The following is a 21,221-nucleotide window of genomic DNA, read 5'->3' on the forward strand; positions in this document are numbered from 1 at the left end:
AACCTGCATTGGTCTTGGACAGAGTGGAGTCAGTATTCTAATGTCATATGAGCAGCTTTAGGTTTTGAGAGCAATGATCACTGCTAAGAAGTTGATTCTCACAATATGGCGAAATCCTGGTCCTTGGCAAAAACCCTGAGTGAACAGGCTTTGTCTCATGGAGGAGGCAGGTTTTGCAGGGAATGGAATCCCCTTTCAACCAGGAGACACTGTATAGTGAAGCCTCCATAAACTGTAGCAGTGGCCCTAACCCACTGCACCGCCCTCCCCACACGTTGTCCAGCTGATATATAAGGTTCTTGAATTTACTGGTCAAGATTTTGCCATAGCCCTGACCCATCTGCCACTTCCTTTTCCATGTTCCCATGAAGAGAACACTACCACAAAGCTGAGTTTCATTGTGTGCAGGTATATTTGGAGTCCCTCCACAGCAGAAGTGTCATTTTACTGCATTTTGGGCATTCCCATGGGTGAGAGTGGAGGGTCAGGATTTGGCCCTATGGAAGTAGCGTACAATAGCAAATATCATACAACACTGTCAATGGCAGGGGTTACATACAAAAAAAGTGTCCCTATCGTGATAAAGTATGTCAGCCCTTTTGGAGATAAGTGGAGAACACATGCTGGGTCTATGGGTAGATGTGTGCTATTCACAAGTTATTGCAAAGTATCATCATATGTTTATATGCTCTGACTATAGATCTCAGATCAGATTTTGGCTTCAGAAGTTCAATACTGAATCATCCTGGAGGAGCTGCTATTGTTTGTGGCACAGGAAGCTAGTATGCCAGGTAATCTACAGACCACTGTTTCTTAGGGAAATGCTATGTGGACAAACACATTGGCCAGTGTACTTCTCATCTCATTCTCATACGCTTTGGATAGATCCTATATTACTGAATGTACAAGGTGGGAGCTCGTTCCTTATGCCCTCTTCCTAACCCTTGGGAAGTACAGGAAGGGAGTCAGTCACTGAGGTCTCATCCTGCAGAAAGACATTAGCTTGACAAAGGCTGTCATTTCAGACTTCATGACAATATGTCACTTATCATGAAGTGGTAAGATTTCAAGTCTATTGATCCAGCTGCAAAATATGGATACTGAACAACAAATTCAAAATGAAAATCATTTCAAAACCATGAACTAATTCAAGATTTGTAGCATGCACATATGTTCTTTTTAAAAGAGTCAGGAAACTGAAAGAATTCATTGCTGAATACCTTCTACTATGCAGAACCCTGGTTGGTATCTTTTGTCTTCTGCTTCTACAGTAACAGGGACTCAAATCTAACCCTTCACCTTCACTTTCCTGATTTTCACTATTTGGTACTTATACTTAATTGTTCCCCTGAAGATGTTCCCCCATTAGATTCATGATGTTTGGTGATAGGCTGCTCTGTGAAATCCACAGGGAATTTATTCATCCTTTAGTCTGCATATTAACATAAGCTTAAAAGACAGACATACATGGTGAGGGTTCTGGGGAGAGCTATACTTCTGCAATCACAATAGACCACACATGGGTAGAGAAATTGGAGAGAAATGGAAGGAAGTGTTGCCCCCTACAGCCCAAAGGAGCTGGACACAGCCAAAGGAGCAGGGGAGAACACTACACCTGCTTTGTGCACAGTTTCTTCCAAAGAAGGATATCACAAAAAGTTTAATAACTGAGAATGTTAATTAGGAAAACAGTGTAGTCTGGCGATAGCAGCAAAAGACTGAGCCAGGACTCCTGAGTTCTGTTTCATGCTTTGTCATTAACTTGCTCTCTGACCATGACCAATCTCTGAACTTCTCCGTACTGGCTCAGTTTCCCCATTTAAAGACTGGAGATAATTCTACTTACTTTTCTTTACAGGAGTGAGTATGTATGTGGGCTGGGTACATGAGCGGGGGTTGAAAGATATGATTAAATTGTTTGTAAAGTGCCCTAAGGGTTTTAGACAAAAGATATTGCAGTTCTGCAAAGGTGCATTCTTTTTAAACTTTCCTTTCTTCCAATCATTTCTACTCAAGACCCATCAGAAAGACATCTGTCTACTGAATGGGCAACATGCAATACGCTGCCCTTCATCTGCTTGCTTCATTTCTTCCTTGCGTGAAAACACCAAACAACCAACACACACACGCTTTCATTTTCCCTTCTTCCTGAAAGAGAGAGAATCTCTGAGAGAATCCACCCCACACTTGGAGAACATCTCCATTAACCCATTTAGTGTTTGCTGAGTTCAACATGGTCCTAACATTATTACGGTAATAGTCTTAGCTAAAGATGGAATCAAAATGAAAGCCTGATTGCTTGAAAATTTTGTAGAAGTTTCTATCTCTATAATGTGCCAGAACAAACTGGATCCAAATTTGGGGGCTGCTGAGATCTGGACTTGGATCCAAACGTTACGGGCCAGGTGCATCTCTAGTTTGAACAGCACGGAGTTTGGCACAATGATCTATCTCTGCTTGGGAAGTAAATATCTGAGCAGTACAGTTAAACCCTTAACTGAGCTGGGATTAGAACTGAATTTCCCTAAATCATCTCCATAGTAAACAATAGCTGATTACCTCAGGTAATTGAACATAAATCTAAAATACCTGTTTGATTTATCAAACCAGAAAACAAACAACAATGAAAGTTCAACTAACCATACACAAAAGAAACCTCAAGGGCAACTATGTGGCACACTCTATTAAAGTATGCATGGCTCCAGAATCTACCAGGAAATGTGCTACAACCAAGCATTAATATCAGGAAAAGCAGTGCATTCTTGTGCTGTTGGTTCACAATGCCATGGCCTATGAGAATGGAACATAGATCAATGGCTCTCTGAAGACTAGGGGACATTTCAACTGGCTAGGAACCTAATACAAATTTGAAAAATAAAATAAAATGGAGTTTATTAAAAAACAACCCAAAGAACGTCAGGAGAAAGCTGAGCTTGTATGTCACATAACTAAGACCCTATTTCTACCTCAATTAAGAAATGGGTTGGTGATCTGCAGCTTCATTGGCAGAAGGGGGATGTTTGGATACACTGGTACCAATTTACTTTCCAGAGATGACCCTGGCAGTGTCACGTCTTGGGGCCTCACACTGGTTGCCCAGTGATGCTGATACCTGTTCTGAGAGTTTAGAACTTGCTAAGTGGTGCACTGGTTTAACTGAGCTGACCTTTCCCCATGGTGTCCTTGTATTAAAAACTGCTTTAGTCCCAGGTGAACACTGTTTTGGTCATTATAATCTTTTGCTTAGTGGACAGTTGTCTCAGAGCAGAAAATAATCATTTAAATTGGCAGTGTCTCCTGCAGAGGAGCCCAGGATTGGAATAACAAAAGATGCTGCAGATCAAGGTTGAGGAGCATTAGCAAAGCTGTGTATATCGGGGATCAGGGCAGGATGAGCAATGTGGGTTGTGCAGATGAAGGAGCTGCATTTGTAAAAGTATCAGGGTGGGAGTAGGGAGCTGGGCTCAAGAGTGGAACAGCAGAGAACAGGGCTAGATAGGACTTTATTGTACTGGCAAAGATGGATGGGGAACTGGGATGTGACTGGAATAGCAAGAGGTGCTGGAAGGCAGGATGGATGGCATAAACAAAGCTGTGTAGGAATACATGAGTAAAATATCAGAGGGGGATGGGGGAGCTTTGCAGGGCCGGACTGAGTCACGTTAGCAAAACTGAGTGAGGGAAAGATGGCAAAATACTTACTCGTGCCTAAATCTATCTTATTGGGACCACTGTAATGAACACTAAATTTATCTAAAATTTAGATCTGGATTATAAGTACTTGAAAGTCCAAGGATGTTTGGATCTAAGATTTTTGTTAGCTCAGTATAAAGTTAGGGGCCATCAGCAATATTCAACCCCCCTGAAAATGAGGGTAGGGGTGGGACTTAGATCAAGAGGTTTTGCCTGGGGCTCACTGACAATGCTTTCTTAACCTCCCTTGTTTTTCTGTGTGGCTGCAGCTTTTCTGTATAAGTTCTTAGGGCTTGTCTACATCAGAAAGTTGCAGCGCTGGTGAGGGAGTTACAGCGCTGCAACTTTGAAGGTGTACACATCTGCAGGGCATCACCAGCGCTGCAACTCCCTGTTTGCAGCGCTGGCCGTACTCCCGTTTTGTCTAGGGTGTAGAGGATCCAGCGCTGGTGATCCAGCGCTGGTAATCCCATGTAGACACTTACCAGCGCTTTTCTTGACCTCCGTGGAAGGACGAAGCCTCTGGTAATCAAGCTGGTCTCCTTCCCCGGCTTGCTCTCGCGTTCCCGGAACCCCGAGCAAGCAGGTCTCCTTCCCTGCGGTTTGCAGGGTGGTTCGGGGAACGCGAGAGCAAACCGCGGCGAAGCTGGTCTCCTTTCCCGGTTTGCTCTCGCGTTCCCGGAACCCCCCTTGAAGCCGCCCAACAGCGCTGCAGTGTGGCCACATCTAACACCACTTGCAGCGCTGGTTGCTGTAAGTGTGGCCACTCTGCAGCGCTGGCCCTATACAGCTGTACTAATACAGCTGTAACAACCAGCGCTGCAAAATTTTAGATGTAGACATGGCCTTAGTTCAGGGAAGCTATGTTCTGTAAAGTGTTGTGTACATTTACAGTGTTATATAAATGAATTATAACAATAATATGCTACAGTTTGAATTTTTGGTTCTCATGTGTTCAGTAGTTTGAACCACATTTTGTCATATTTCTTTTATTCCTATGCCAACATTCCTTCCCAGTTTTTCCAATGTGCTGCTGGCATTTTGTACAGATGCCATCTCATAATTCAGCATACAGGCAAGATACTACTCCATGGTCACCTTTTCCTGTTTTCTTAATTCAGATATAGTGTTTGTCTTTTCTCAGCTGAACCAACCCTCTCTTCCCTCATAGAGCATCTCTAAGTCATTGGCATTTAATGAATGCACTGTTTGGTAAACTGGTTTTGTCTCTCCTTATATCAGGACTTTCACATTGTTTTATTCTGTCCCCTATCTCGTGTAGTTTTAACATAATAGACACATTTCTGCCTCCCTGCCATTGGTATGTTTTGACTGATTATGTCTGGCTGACACCACAGGAATGTGATATGTTGAACTCTCATGGGATCTTGGTGCCTGTACACTGAGATAATGGAAAGGTGCCCACAACATGCCAGGGCTTTGGAGCCAGCCAACACAAGGTCTCACAAGGGGGCAATGTTGACCAAGGAAGGGATGTAGTTAGGGTGCTCATGGTACGTTATGTGGAGCCTACGCTGACGAAGCTCCAATTGAGCCCATACCATACCTTACATGGAGCCTCTGTGAAAGCTGGCAGTGCAAACAGAATCTGCCGTTCTCCAGGGTGAATCCATGGTAGCTCCAATATTCTAATTTTCCACTAGGCATATGGCATTTCTATTACTTCCTATGTCTGCTTTTTCTCATTATTTAGCCTCATTAGTTAATTTGCCAATTAACTCAGAAATTAGTGGTATGGCTTTCTGAGGGTTATGAACTATTAGAAGTCATCTATAGTGCACAAGCAGATAACTTGGATACATGATCCCTGTGAACTCACTCTGAATTCTATCTTTGTTTTTTATTTGATCTCCAACTAGAATACAGGAGATTACAGGACAGCACCTCTGACTCATTGAATCTCTTGGTCATGGGAATATTTCCATTAACTGCAACAGAAAGTGGGGGAATCAAAATCTATCAGAAGGTGACCGCATTTAACTAAAACTTGTCTTAAGAACTCCCATTTGATTTTATTAGCTCCCTTTGGGCAGCAATTAAAATTGAAATTGATCAGTCCAAGTCTAGATTTTCTGCCGCCTTCTTCCAATTAAAAAGTTTATTGAAAGCAAGATGGACTTCTTAATAATAATTCTACTTATTTTAATCATTTTATTTGGCACTCACTCTTGTCATGTCTGTAATCACTTTGGGCTATATTTTCCCATCACAATTTCTTCTGCTTCAAGGAAATCTACAGGTGACACAGAGAAACCACAGCTCCTGGTCACCTGTTTTGGGGTATGGCTGAGGAAAAAAGGTATGCACTGTTAATCTCCTGCCACAAGAGGGAATCCTCTGTTTTCAGGCTGCTTTAATTTATGCTGGGGGCTGCCTTGGAACCTTTGCACACACCCCTTCTGACTCATGACCAAGCTAGAGAGGAATAAAGCACTTGATTCAAGTTTGAAGATTCCTCTCCAGCCTTATAAAAAGCACTACTCTACAGTTATGGTCCAAAATACATCACAGCTGACAGCAGTGTTAGTGCTGCATTTTGGAGCATCACTTTACAATGCTGATTTTTTAAAATAAGGGCCCATCCGTTACATTTGTTGTAGTTTTCACTTTGCCTCTTTTATAGATAATATCTCTCACCATTGTTTTCCTGATCTTATTTGCTCTTCCATTTCCCCTTTTTACTTCTTTATATAATGTCCTTTCAGTGTTTCAAAAGGTTAGACAGTTTTGTTCTAGTCTGCACCATTTTATCATATATTATTTCTTCTCCTAAAGATATTTTCTGTTCACAGTTTATCTGCAAATTTGCCCTGATAAATCTGGAGCCCTTTACTGGAATGATTAATGCAATTTATGGTTCACTCTCCTATCTTTTTTTCTAGGGGCATGGTCTGAGAAACATGTTTCCTGTTGGACTATATGGAGTTGCTGCAATTGAGTGTAGTGGTTTTTATAAACAGAAGTTATATATATATTACTCTGGGATTTTGATATGACTTCAGTTCTTTTGAGAGCCTCTGACAGGGAGGTATATTCTGTTTGGGGTAGGGAGGTCAGAAAGAATTATTGTACTGTATAGGTTTTTTTTCTTTCCTGTTTTGTTTGAGACCTTGTGTAAGTACCTGGAGGGCTAAAACCTGAGACTGTGGTGGTTCTAGGCAACTGATGCTTCCACATCACCACTGGAAGCTCTGGCTGATTTTCTGCTGGGGGACTTTGTGAAGCTACACACTGCAGGAAGTACCACTCAGAGGGGCTGGAGTGTGCACACCCCATCCCTCTGATTGGCTCATGACATCAGGGCCGGCGCCAGGCACCAGCAAACAAAGCAGTGCTTGGGGCGGCACATCCGGGTCTTCAGTGGCAATATGGCAGTGGGTCCCTCAGTCCCTCTCAGAGTGAAGGGTCCTCTGCTGAATTGCCCACAAGAAATGAAGTGGCGTGGTTGAGCTCCCGCTGAAGTGCTGCCGATCACGGCCTTCCCCTTCCCGCCCCTTCCCTTCAACACTTGGGGCGTCAAAAAAACCTGAGCCAGCCCTGCATGCCAGTATGTAAACCAGGAAGTCATCACAGGAGCTATCTGAGCAATGACGTAGACTGCCTGCTTGCTTCTGTTTCAGACCTTGCCTTACTGTGAACCTTAAACCTTGACTTGTCCCTGACTCTGCTACTGGCTTCCTGTCTGCAACATGGCACCTGACCTTGACTTCCTGGTATCCTGACCCAGCTCGACTCTAGTACTCATCTTCTGACTGCAACTTGGCAGTTGATCACTGCACACTAGGTGCTCATGGCCCAGCCCTGACAGTTTGCTCAGACCACCTCTGGGCCCCCCACCTCAATACATTCTCCTCCACTGAGGATGAAAAGAGCAGGCCACCCTCTGACTAGAGGTCCCCCAAGGGTCTGGGCCCTGCAGGACCAAGTTACCTGCCTGCAAGCAGAGAACCTTGGACTACAGACCCAAGCTACACAGTTTGCCACCGCAGCACAGACCTTGCATGAGCCATTAACCTGGTTGCAGGCCCAGGTGATGCTGCTTGCTGCTGATGAACAAACCCTGCATGAGCAGCTAGCATGCTCTCAGGGAGAAGCAGCTATACTACATGCCCGAGCAGACCACCCATCACCTGAACTAGCACAAGCAGTGCTGCTGCCTGAATGGTTTGACAGGGACCATCAGAAATTCTGCAGGTTTCTGAACTAATGTAGGTTGCTCTGTCTACTTTACCCCTGCACATACCCCTCAGACCAAAGGTGGGGCTAGTAGTCAGCCTTCTCACTGGCAAAGCACTCAGCTGGGCTTCCCACTGGTTAGAGCAGAACAGCCAAGGGCTCTCCGGCTGGGACACCTTTCTGCCAGCCTTCTCAACCATCTCCGATGTCCCACACCACATCCGTTCTGCAGATGCTGCCCTCCAGAAGCTTCGCCAAGGGCAAGGGACAGCCATCTCTTCAACTGATCACTTCAGATGACATGCAGATGATGGTGAATGTAATGAGGCAGCCCAACTACACTAGTTCCAACAGGGACTCAGTGAAGATGTAAAAGATTAGCTAGCCCATGTTGCAAACCTCACCCACCTAGAGCCCTGCACATTGACTCTTGGCTGCGAGAGCAGAAGGAGGAAAGAAAGGATGGCTCAATGCCCCGACATCTGTCTGCTCCATCAAAGCCTGTAGAACTGAGTCCTGAACCCATGCAGATTGACCTGGATTGCCGACACCTGACCCCAGAGGAGAAAGCTCATTAATGGCCATTGAACCTCTGTTTTTACTGTGGAGCACCAGGATAAGTCCTTAGCATCTGTCCAGCTCAGAACTTTATGCTCTGGAACAAAGCACTCCTCATCTCTTGAGTAGAAGCTGACTCAGACACCATGGGGTCGCCCCATATTTCCAATGCCCCCTGCCATTACCATTACAGTTGTGAGGGAGATGAGGCAGATTCCCCCACAACTGGCGATGACAGACTCTGGCGCTCAGTGGTACAAATAGAAATCATTTTTCGTTGGTCCACTGCACTCATGGGAGGAACATAAAGGTGGGGACACATGACCTCTGCATGTGACACCCCCCCACATGACTCTCCCTCACCCCGCCCCTAGCCCAGGGCCCCCTCATGTTCCCTGTCCCCTCTCCATGATCCACATCCGTCCCATGTTACCTGGGGTGGGGGTCTGGGTGGACTCTGTCCTTCTCCTGCTGTGCTGGAGACTTCTGCCGGACAGACCCCAGGCAGGAGTACTCAGGAGACACAGCTGCATGGTGGGGCTGGGGGTAGTACAGTAGCACCAGAGGAGTGGCCGGCATGGGACTCTCTGGAACCACAGCAGGGAAAGGAGCAGAACATGGGGCTGCTGGGCAGCCCCACGCTGGCAGCTCCTCTGGTGTGGCTGCTGTACCACCCCCAGTCCCGTCCTCTGGCGGGTCTCCTGTACAGAACCTAGGCAGGATGACTCAGGAGATGCAGCTACATGCAAGGGCTGGGGGAAGGGTTGGGACCCTCCTGTGTCTTTCTGGTACGCTGTACCAGCAATAAATATTTTGCTGGTATGGCGTACCATACCACCGTACTTGCATCATTGCTGCGAACTTTTTAGACACTAAGGCAGTCCAACCCTCCAGATGCCTCTCCAGCCAAAAGCCACAGCAGACCTGATTGATTGGGCTGCTCCTATCATCAGCACTGATGAGCCAAGAGACTTTCTCCCTAGAAGTTGCAGTGGAAGGGCACTGTGAAATAATGTACTCTGTGATCTCATTCTTCTCAATAATTTTTGGCACTCCTTGGTTAGAGCAACATGACCCATGTATCTCCTGGCAGTGGCAGAGCATTAGCTTCCCCTCTGAATACTGTCACCAACCAACCCCCAGGGACCTACACCCTGGGCCGCAGGGCCGGATGGAAGCAAGAGCCCAGATGACAGACCAGAACCCCAGCCTCCTTGACAATTCCCAGTATTACCTGGAAAAATGCAGATTTACTACACCCACAAAGGGATTATGATTGTCCAATAGACCTACAACCTGGGGCAAATGTGTCCTATGGACTGATAAACAACATATATCCAGGAAGAGCTTGCAAAAGGCTTTGTTCTGCAATCTACTTCTCCCACGGGAGCACCAGTCCTCTTTGTGCAAAAAAAAAGGACGGGTTTGTACACCTCTGCATAGACTATTGTGCACTGAATCAGGTGACTATTCATAACTGGTACCCTCGTCCCCCACCCTGGAATTGTTGGACTGCTTAAGGACCGCCAGGATTTTCACTAAATTAGATCTCTGAGGGATGTACAATCTAGTGTGCATAAGGCCTGGGGATGAATGGAAGATTGCCCTTTGAACCCAATACAGGCAGGCTGAATATCTAGTAATGCCATTTGGCTTAACCTATGCCCCCACAAAGTTTTAACATTTTGTAAATGATTTGATTAGGAACATCCTGAATCAATACCTGACCATATGCCTTACTGATATACTGGTGTTTCTAAGAGCCCTGAGTAGCACTACCATCATGGCTGGTCCATCCTGTAGAGGCTATGGATGCATGATTTGTATGCCAAACTACAGAAGTGCACCTTCAACCAGTCCACCATTGAATTTTTGGATTACATTATTTTCCCAGAGGGTATTCAGATGGACCTGCACACCTGGACAACATCCTGGACCCCCTGAGAAATTCAGTGCTTCCTGGACTTTGCAAATTTTTATAGGCAATTCACCACCAATTTCTCTGAACAAATAGCTCCCCGACTCCACAACTTCCATCCTTCATAAAGCTGTTTGGTTCACTTGGTTGCCTGAAGCCCAGTGTGCTTTTGACCAGCCTTCACCATGGCCACGAATCTGGCACATCCCAATCCAACTTGCCAACAGGTGCCAACTCTGTGGGTGCTCTGGGGATGGAGCACCCATGGGGAAAAATTGGTGGGTGCTTAGCACCCACTGGCATCTCCCCACCCTGCCACCCGTCTCAGCTCACCTCCTCCTCCGCTCTGCCTCTGTCTCCTCCCCTGGGCACACCGCGTGCCCGCTTTCCCCCCCTGGCTCCCAGTGCTTGCTCTATGAAACAGCTGATTTGCGTGGCAAGCGCTGGGAAGGAGGTGAGGGGGAATGTGGCACGCTCGGGGAACAGGCGGGGCCGGGGCGGGGATTTGGGGAAGCAGTCCAATAGGGGCAGGGAGGGGGCAGAGTTGGGGTGGGGACTTTGGAGAAGAGGTTGGAATGGAGGCAGGGAAGGGGCAGGGAAAGGGTGCAGTCAGGGTGGGGCCAGGGGTGGGGGGGCATGAGTACCCACCAGTGCGGGGGAGAGTTGGTGCCTATGGACTTGCCCATTTATAATAGAAACAGATATGTCTAATGTGACAATCAGGGTGGTACTCCTCCAGCGATTTCGACCCCAGCATATGTTCTGCCCCCTTTCCTTACCACTCTATGAAAACTCACCCCCACAGGAATGAGTTATGAAATACTGGACAAGGAGCAACTCACAATCCAAACTGCTTTTGAAGAATGGCGTCACCACCTTTGAGGGAGCTCAGGACCCAGTACAGGTTTTTTTAACTGATCATGAGAATCTTGAGTACCTCTGCAAAGCCCAAGCTTTGACAGTTAAGGTGGGCTTTGTTCTTCTCTCGATTTGAGTTTACAGTCACTTACCACCCAGGAAATTGAAATAGGAAAGCTGAGGTTCTATCACAAAAGGGGGAATACTACTGAGAAAATGAGGAACTTACCTCTGAGCTCCCTACCTTCTCAAGCCTAGTAAGTTTGTCAATGTTGCAATTCATCAAGACCTGGTCTGTCTCAAAAAAAGACCCGTTCACCCAAGGAACATAATCTACGCCCTTAGGGACTAAGATGCACAGCTCCCCCCAACTGGAGGTGCTATGACTGTGCTACAGCATTCTGCTGGCAGATGATTTTGGCCACCTTAAGACCTCCGACATGAATTCCCATTTTTTCTGGTGGCCCCAAATACAGGCTGAAGTCCAAGCTTACATGGACTCCTGTGAGTGCTGTACATGTACCAAAATGCCTGGGACTAGATCTTTTGGCACCTTAGTACCCCTAGAGATTCCAGCCAGGTCTTGGTCTGCCATCACCCTAGACTTCACTGAGGAACTCCCAGTGTCTGATGGCCACACAGCAGGCTTCACAGTTGTAGACCATCTGACTAAAATGGCCTACTTCATCCCCTGCAACCATCTTTCCTTTGCTGAGACTACTGCCCAACTCAGAGGCCAATCATAGTTCATCTTCTCAGACTTCCAGACCACATAGTTTCAGACCAAGGCCCACAGTTTACCTCTTGCTTCTGGTGCGGAGTGCTCTGGCTACTGGATGTCTGCATAGCTACCTCCCCATGTACACTTTTTGATAACAGAGAGCTCTGATATTCACAGTAGGCCAGAAGGTGTGGCTTGTGGCAAAAAATCTCTGAGTCGACCCTCTCAAAAACTGGACCACCAGTTCCTGGGACCCTTCCAGATCTGACAATGGATCAACTTGGTTACCTTTAAACTACAGCTTCTCCAGTCCCCAAAATACATCCAGTTTTTCATATTTCAATTTTGAAGCCCTATACTAATGATCCCTTCCCCAACCAAACCACACCACCACCAGCAAAATCCAGGGTCCTGAGTAGTTCAAAGTGCATGCCATCCTTGATTCCCAATAGACATGTGGCCATCTGTACTATCTTGTGGACTGGGAAGACTACGGTCCTGAAAAGCACACCTGAGAATGTGCTTCCCTTGTCCATGCTCCAGGTGAGGGAGTTCCAAAGGACTCACCCCAACAAGTCTGGACCAATACCACTCTGATGGGGAGCCTGAAGTGTGTGTGTGTGTGATGTAAGCACTTGTGGGACTAGAACTTGAGACCATGGAGGTTCCAGGAGCTAACGCTTTCACATTGCCACCAGGAGCTCAGACTGGGCTTTTGTGAAGGAACCCTGTGAAGCTAGACACTTCAGGACATACCAACCAGCGAGGCCTGGATGGCAGCCCTTTGATTGGCCTATGCCAGTGTATAAACCAGGAAGCTGTCAAAGGGAGCTGTCTGAGCCACGATGCAGACAACCTGCTTGCTTCCATTTCAGACCTTGCCTTACTGTGAACCTTAGGCTCCATCTCTTGACTCAGCCCCAACTTCACTATTTGCCTCCTCTCTGTAACTGGTGTCTGATCCTAACTTCCTGGTATGTTGACCTGGTTCAGCACTGACTACACTACTCGTCTCTTGACTCCAACCCTGCCCATGGCCTGGACCCGACACTTTGCTCCAGCTTAGCACTCATTGTAGATTTGTCAGTTTAGGAACATCTTTGTTTCCAGCAGAGTATTAGCCTGTTAAAGCCAATAGATTTAGAGAAATACAGTTCACCCTGCCTGAACTGAAATCACTGAAGTCCTTTCCAATTGCACCTCTCTTTTTTTCTTAAAATTAAGTGGATAATGCTGCCATAGTAGAATATAAGGAGTTACAATAAAACTAGCTATTTAATTACTAGTTTTCTACTAGTAATAAAATCAAAATCCAAACCTGGGCATCTTCAAATGTGTATCTCCCCGGGTCTTGAACGTTTTGACTTGTTCTCTCATAGCTGTGAGAGTCCAGGTTGATAGGGCTTTGTGCACCTGGAGCTAGAAACTCTTGCCAGATTTCCTCCACTCTGGTGGCTACATCCTGCAAAGGTTGTCTTTTGAGATCTTGGACAGCCAACCAAAACCTTTTACGGGAAGTAACAAAACAGGGAAGAAAGAGAAAAGAAAAAACTCAGAAATAACTTTATGGATCAGCCTTAGCAGAATCCTGAACCAGTGGGTCCTGGTCCTACACCTAGCGGGGTCAATTGCAGAGTCTCAATTTACATACTTAACTTGGAGAGGTCCAATATGCTCTACACCAATCCACTAAAACATCATGAGGGGCGGAAAAGTAACTCTAGAATGTTTCATATTCAAAACATGCCACTTCCCTGCATGTCTGACCATATGCATACAAACAGGTTGTCACTCTTATAAGCCCTGCAGAGTCCATACAGCTACAGGAGAATGGATAGTCAATATCCAGAGTTTCAGAGGAAGGCCGAAAAAAACAACTTGGTGAGCTTGGGCCATCCCATGACACTGTAAAGAAATAATATTCCTTGCCCAACTCCCTAGCCAGTAGCAGGCCTATCCTACACACCTGGACTTATATGAATGAGCTGAATTTGCACCATTTTCTCTCTTGTTATGATCAGTATTATAACAATAGATTCGTCTCCTGTTCCTCCTTGTTGTTACAAACTCTCTCACCAGACTGAGGTACTTAATCCATCTGTGAAATCTGTGAGAGATAGCAGTGGGCTGTGCTACTTTGACCTTCTAAAGCCTCCTGCAGCTTGACTGGCTGGCCATTCATGGTCTCCTCTACAACCCTTGCAATGGGCAAGAAAGAGTAGAGGCAACCAGCCAACTGAAATGAAGAACACTGCAAAGATGAACAATTGTGTGGGCCCACAACCAGCATCAACAGTTTATACAAATCATTACAGTGAATATTTTTCATTCTCAAGGCAAATGATACTAGCTCATCGCTTAAGCCATCTTCATTACAACCATAAGATTGCAATCTGGTATGGTCCTCTTTGGACATTATAATGCAGGACAGATACTATATAATGTGCAGGGTCAAACTGTATTTATAAAGCAGGCCTGTTTTAATCTGTAAAAACTTTCTTCTCAGGTTCTGACTGCAAGGGGACAGGGAACAAGGGAAAGTGTGCCAATTCATTGGCTAAGACATGTAGAGTAAACAAGAAGCCCTTAGCAAAAAGGGAACAGGGCAAAGTCGCATGGTCACACTAAAGGGAGCACAGCCCCCTGGAAAAGCAGCATAGCCCAAGCAGTCTCCCTCCAAACAGCACACACTGGTCAAGCAAGTGCATACAGGGTTGGATTTCCAACTAGGTACAGTAGGCACATGCCTGGAGCACCTTATCTCTCTAAAACTGTGTGCAATGCAAAGGTCAGCTGTAGGCAGAAGAGGCACTGAAGATGCTGTGCCTAAAAGCGCATAAGGTGTAAATCTGGCCCTGAGTGCATAATGTAAACCTATGCAGGAAGTAGCACCCACACCAAGGCAGTTGGGAGTGTAGCAACAGAGAGGAGCCAGGGCTGAAATAAATAAATAGAAGGTCTGTTGGGTAACATTCAGCAGATACTGAGCAGGAAGTTATGGGCATGGATTGCCATGAACAAAGGAAGGGCAGAGACAAGCCAAGAACAGCACCAGCTTTCTCCTTCTGTTCTTGTCCTATCTGGCTATAACTGGGCGATGGTATTCAGAGGAGCCTCTCTAGGCATGACTTACTATCCTGAACTAATTCACATGAAATGACTGGCTGCTGAAGGTGACAATTTGCGGGGGCTTTTGCAGAACTTTGGTACACACGGGGCCTAATCCTGTAGCCCTGACTTACAATGAGTAATGCTTATATAGATTCTTTTATATATATCATTGCTATTTGCTCACACTCTACAGTATGGCAGTATGTTGTCAGTGAAATGCACTGGGACTGCACCAAGGCCATTTAATCAATGTTCTCTAAGTTGGATTTCAGCAATCAGTTTTATAAAATACGGAGACATTTTTATTTTGGGTTGGCTGTGATGTCCTATGTGGCCTTATTTCCTCTTGCTTCTTTCAAGATGTCCACTTAGTTTGTAAGGGTTTCATGCCTATAGCCTATCTTTTCCCCTTCATGTTAAATGAGACTGCAGAAAGCTGCCCAAAAGGGAGTGTATCTGCGATATGGAGCTGCAGGAAAGTGGTGTGCTAGGGGTAGGATGGAGCAGTGATGCATCAATTCCTAAGAGAGACTGCAACACCTGGTGTAACTTACAGCAGCCTTTAGGCTGCTGAACTGACTCCTGGCTGGAGAAGCCACCTTCCTGCACCCTGATCTCTTCAACTGAGGGTCTGGTCCTATATTTATAAACTTTATACTTCCTTCCCTGTATTGTCTCTCGCTAGCCTCCATCTGGAAAGTGCTCTCATTTCTGCATTTTAGTTCTGTGGGCAGGAAATGTGCCTTTTTTTACTTGTTTGTGAGGCACCTAGCATGCTCGGGAGCACTTACAAATAAATAAGTAAATGCTCCCTCCAGTGCACCACCTGGTTGTAAAGTGTGGGTGTATTCTAGGATAAGAGTACAGAAAGGAGCAGGATTTTGATCCCAGTCTCCTGAATGGTTATGTACAATTTGCAACCCAGGCAAATGTGACATAAAAATTATTCTCACTGCTGAAGCAGAAAGAAGTTTTCTCTGTGCCCACAGTAAATTCAGAAATAGAGTTTTTGTGCCCTCTGGTGGCCAAGAGAAGATTAGAGAAATGAATGTTGAATGTGAAGGCATTTCAACTTCAGTAAAGTTTCAGATTTTCATTACATCATTTTCAGTAAAGAGTGCAATCATCCCACTAATAAATGTAACTGAAACTCATAGTACAACTCAGACATCAGCACTGCCTTCTGTTCAGCCCTCCTGTAAATTCACCATAGTACGATTACATTTTGGTGCAAATGCTACGTCCGGTCAAAAATTTCACATATAAACATTTTATTAAATAGAAAATTGGGTTTTCAATTAATTTCTGCTCCTCCCTACCATTTTTGATGTTTCACTGGAAAACCAAAAAACGATACTTTCAGTTTTTGGTCACAAATTTCCCATCCCATCAACACATAGAAACACCTGCTTTAGTGTGCTGCAGTCTGACTTCGCATTTCTATTTTATTTAGATTTTTATATCATGCTTATCACTGTAGTATCTAAGGATGAATGTGCTGTCTGTTTAGGTCTGTAGTCAGGGGTACAATTTCCCTTCCTCTTGGATAAGCTTGGTGTCTCCCATGATCCCTTTTAGCTCTTTCCAACTGACGCTCTTTGAAGCTGGGAAAAACCTTCTGACTGGAGGTTTGAACATCTCAGCAATCTGCTATACTTCCGTGAGCTCCAAAAAAACAAGAAAATCAAATCAAATTGCAGATCAAAGATGGTGACAGAAAGGTGAAAGAAAAGAGTGAGAGAAAGAAGAGTGAAATCAAAGGCAACAAAAAGGAAGGACTTTCCTGCTCTAACATAAATAACAGCCAGTAACTAAATAAGTGATAGAGTTCAACCAAACCCAGGAGTGTAAGGGCCCAATCCTGCAGTTCTTACCTGGGTACTTTGCCACTCAAAGGACCAATTTTGCTCTCCATTACAGAGGAGTGCAGTAGCCCCACTGAAGTCAGCGTAATGAATCTGGATTTACACCAGTGTAGCTGAGAGCCGACTTGGGTCCAATTTGCTCCTTTCCTATCCATCGACACAGCTAAAACTCTCATCCAGGTTCTCATCGAATTGTGTCTCAATTACTGCAACATCCTTTGTTTTTTTGGCTTGGAAAATACAGTCTTGCCCCTCCTCATATCCATTCAGAATGCTGCTGCAAAGATCATTTTCCTGGCCTATCACTTTGACCATGTCACCCCTCTCTTTGCATCCCTCCACTGGCTCCCTCTTTTCTATCACATCAAATAAAAGCTCATTATCTTCACTGTCACAGAACTTCACAAGTAATCCCCACCTTAGATATCATTTCTCATTCAGTATAAAATAGCTGACTCCCACCTCCAATCAGCCCATGATGCCTGCCTCCATTGCCCACTTATCACATATTCAAACACCTTGTCCTTTTTTCTATGTTGCCCTTCATGCTTGCGAGGATGTCTCTGAAAACATATAGAAAACTAATTTATCTTCTTTCAAATCTCTCCTTAACTGGGCTATGTGGCTTGCTTACATAAAACTGGACAATGGTTAGACTGCTGGTGTACAGAGATCACTGCCAATCATGCTGACCAGTACCATCATTGTTTCCTGGTACTCCCCAGCAGTTTTTCTGTATCCATCTGTTGTCTTATACTTAGATTGTGAGCTGTCTGGGGCAGGGATTGTCTTTTTATTCTGTGTTTGTATAGTATCTAGCAGAATGGGGTCCTGGTGCATGACAGGGTCTCCAAGGAATTATGATAATACTTATAATAATAATAATGGAATGTAAAAATATTTCAAGGAACTAAATCAGCCAGTCAAGTGCATGTTGCAGGAAACCTCTTTCGTTGCGGTACTAGTAACTTCTGAGTTTTCCAATATTCACCTGTTTGTATCTGTCTAGTTGGCCACTCAGTAACATATGGGTTTATTCTCCCTTTGATGTGTGCATGTAACTCCTATCAACATTAATGAGGGTTGCATTTATGCCCCAGTGGAAGAATACGGCCCCATTGTGATCACTTCACACATCTGATATCTGTTGGTTGCAGGGTCTTTAAAGAATGGTTGCAGATAGGAATTTTCTAGCAAGCGTTCATGCTAAAGAAATTACCTACCACTTCTCAGACATTCATTATTAAATACAAGTATAAACTTTGCTTGATCGTGTCTAGCACTGGCCTTCCCTCTGCCCCGCCACAAAATTCCACACCACAGTTGATGCAAGAGCCTTCTACAATTCAACCTGTTTCTATTTTCCCTTGTGAATAGGTCTTCATTTTTCTGTCCTTGTGCTAGTTACTATCTAAAGCTTCAGTCAGCACGAGGATCCGCTAATATGGAGCCCTGTGTTTGTGTGGAGTCTCGCTGGAGTCAAGGGTCCGTGTTAGCGGATCCCCATGTAGGGTCAGGGCCTATCCTGTAAACTGTTGTTTAACTCTGCTGGGTTTTTGGATAGTTTTTGTGAAAGGCCTCCTTCCCTTTGGCATGTACATAGGCTTTACCTCAGGGTTAAAGAAAATACATAGAGGCATGCGGTGACACAGAAAGGTAACAATTTGATTTCTAATTATGATACCCTCTGGATTCATTGGAGTAGGCTGAGTGCATGCACACCTGCCAGAGGCAAACCTTCTGCCCTTCATTAGTCCAAGCAGGAATGCATTTCACAGAAGGAATCTGAGGAATGCACCATATTTAAATGGCAAAGATCTAATCAGTGTTTCATAATGGCAGATTAATTGCCAGAACAAGAACACAAATGTACAGAAGTGCAATGAAGATGTAGAAATTCAATAGCCACTTAAAGGGGCTTGGGAAGGTTAAAGACCATTTTAAAATATTGCCTTGCTTGTGTTACAAATAACTTCTTAGATTATTAATAGTACAAAAAATGAAAATTGTATCTTTTTTTACAGTTTACGCTGTTCATTTACCTTTTAAATTTCTCATTTGACTCAGTTTCCCTATAGTTTAAAACAATTTTCCAGTGAATTTCACTTTTCTCATGCACTAACTCAGTGCTCTGATTCTGCATTGTCCACCCAGTTCATTCATATTTCATTCTTAAAGTTAAAATAATTACACAAATTTAGGGTCAGTGAAAGACACTGGGGTCAGATTCTCAGCTGGTGTGAAGTGGAGTCGCTCCATTGATTTCAATACATTAATTTACACCTGATGAGAACTGGACCCTATTTAATCCTCTTTATGTCCTCAGAACAGATATTGTGCTGGCAGCAGAAATACAAGCTGCCCAGTATTGCCCTGCCAAAGTGCTCTAACTCTCATCTAGAGGGACTGCTTCTTCGGGAGAAAGGGTGATTCAATCTCTGTGCCCACTCAGCTGTTGGCCGCTATACTGAGATTGCCAACAAGAGAAACATTTGATAGCCCCTGTGATGATGTAATTTGGAATGTACATGTCTGTCTATTTTTACTGGGTTCCATAGGATCTGCAGCATTCAATACTCATTTCTTAAAGCTTTAGAAACACAAAATTAAGCCATAGAAACATACGGGAATTGGAAGTCGTCTTTAATCTTCAGATGAAGCTGTAGTCTCACTGCAACTCTTACCATTACCCTCCTAAGGTATTTCACTTCATCTGGTAAATGAGGTCAGCACCCACTTTCTGTGGCACCCGACCGAGGGAATTTCAGCTTTAATTTCCTGACTGTTAGTCTCTAAAAGCCATTTTTACATACCTTATTTTTTGTGGCTTAAATTTCCGATTACGCACTGGTGTTAACTATAAAGAAGATACTGTAGGGCACTTTATGGTGATTTTGCATATTCAAGGACTGCATGACTTGGCTCTGTATTCGATATATTACACAGAACATAAACAATTCTTTAAATTAGTTTTTGGACTGCATCCTTCCTATGGACTGTGTTTCCATCATGTATACCATTGGGAAGCTCTTTAATGAGATTAAAAGTTGTTGACAATTGTATAGTTTGACTCTTGTTAAAGAATAGCTTTTGTTTCTGCTATTCTTTATGAAAATTATTGACTGATAGTGCACTGTGGGGAGTTTGTCACATCACATTTCATGTTCTATGAATTACTTAATCTATTTAAATTAAGGAAAGTTTAGAAATTTGTTTTGCTAAAATCACACTAAACTATAATGTCCCTTTTCAGCCCGTCCATTCCTCTGATTGCAGATATGTATAAGGTGGACTCTCCCCTTTCTAACTGCTCTAGTTTTCTCTTCCCTGCTGCATTCATTTGGTGATGCCACAATTCCAGATGTGGCAAACCAAAGTCAGTTTAACTTGAAGTGCTCGCTGTAGGCACAAAGCATGATGAATTTGATCCTGAACTTCATCAGAAATGATGACAAATCAGGACACAATATCACTGCCTTACACCACTATGACCCCCTTTTCTGGTTGCATTATGATATTCTCTAATTACATCATCACATACTACTTCTTCCGTAGAACCCCTGCATTACTTATCGTATATGAACCCATATGTATGTTCTGATTCATCACAATGTTCAACCTTTGCAAGCTGCAGATTTATTATTGACACACTGACAGACCTGTGGCAAAGGTGGCTTCGGTCATGATTATCTACATCTTTTCTTAAACGCACCACTCGTATAAACTTATGCAAAATTTACAGTGCATATGCTGTAGGCCAAATCCTATAACTCTCATTCAGTCTTTACTCCTATGACTTCAATGAGCAGTTTTGCCTGAGTAAGGATTTCAGGATTTGGCCCAGTACATGAGTGTGAACCTGTGCATACAGCTCAAGTGGAGGGGTTTTACCTGAGGTTTTCTGAACTGAATTCGGACTCCAGAAAACGAAGGAACAGATCTCGCCCCACTGGATCCTTCAGCACCTCATCTATAGAGAAACCCCATCTTTTCACACGTTGTTGGCTGGGCTCTTTGCTGTCAAGGTGAGGGAGAGGAAAGGTAAGAGTAAATGCATGTCCATCTGTGGTCCAGAAAGGCTGAATGGCAATTGACTCTATTCAACATCAAAAGGAAAAAGGATGATAAACCAAAGGGTGAGGCTTCTCTTGTAACTCACACAAATGGAGGCCATCATGCACCATATGAAAAGAAGAACTGAAGACTAAGGCATCCACCCCTCTGAAAATCAGGCCTTTTTAAGGGGTCTTAAGTTGCACATCCAAAAATGAAAGCACACAAAATCACTAGTCACCTTTGA

General features: G+C 44.4%; 1 protein-coding gene across 1 annotated transcript in view; it reads right to left on the bottom strand.

Moving 5' to 3' along the window:
* Positions 1–21,221, bottom strand: part of RGS6 (regulator of G protein signaling 6) — a 482,257-nt gene that overhangs the window by 51,713 nt on the left and 409,323 nt on the right. Inside the window, exons 14-15 of the mRNA XM_030559656.1 lie at positions 20,813–20,938; positions 13,264–13,450 (exon numbers count right to left, since the gene is read on the bottom strand). Of these exons, the coding sequence (XP_030415516.1) occupies positions 13,264–13,450; positions 20,813–20,938 (313 nt within the window). The remainder of the gene's footprint in view (positions 1–13,263; positions 13,451–20,812; positions 20,939–21,221) is intronic.

The sequence above is a fragment of the Gopherus evgoodei genome, chromosome 4 (assembly GCF_007399415.2).
Source record: "Gopherus evgoodei ecotype Sinaloan lineage chromosome 4, rGopEvg1_v1.p, whole genome shotgun sequence".
NCBI lineage: Eukaryota > Metazoa > Chordata > Testudines > Testudinidae > Gopherus > Gopherus evgoodei.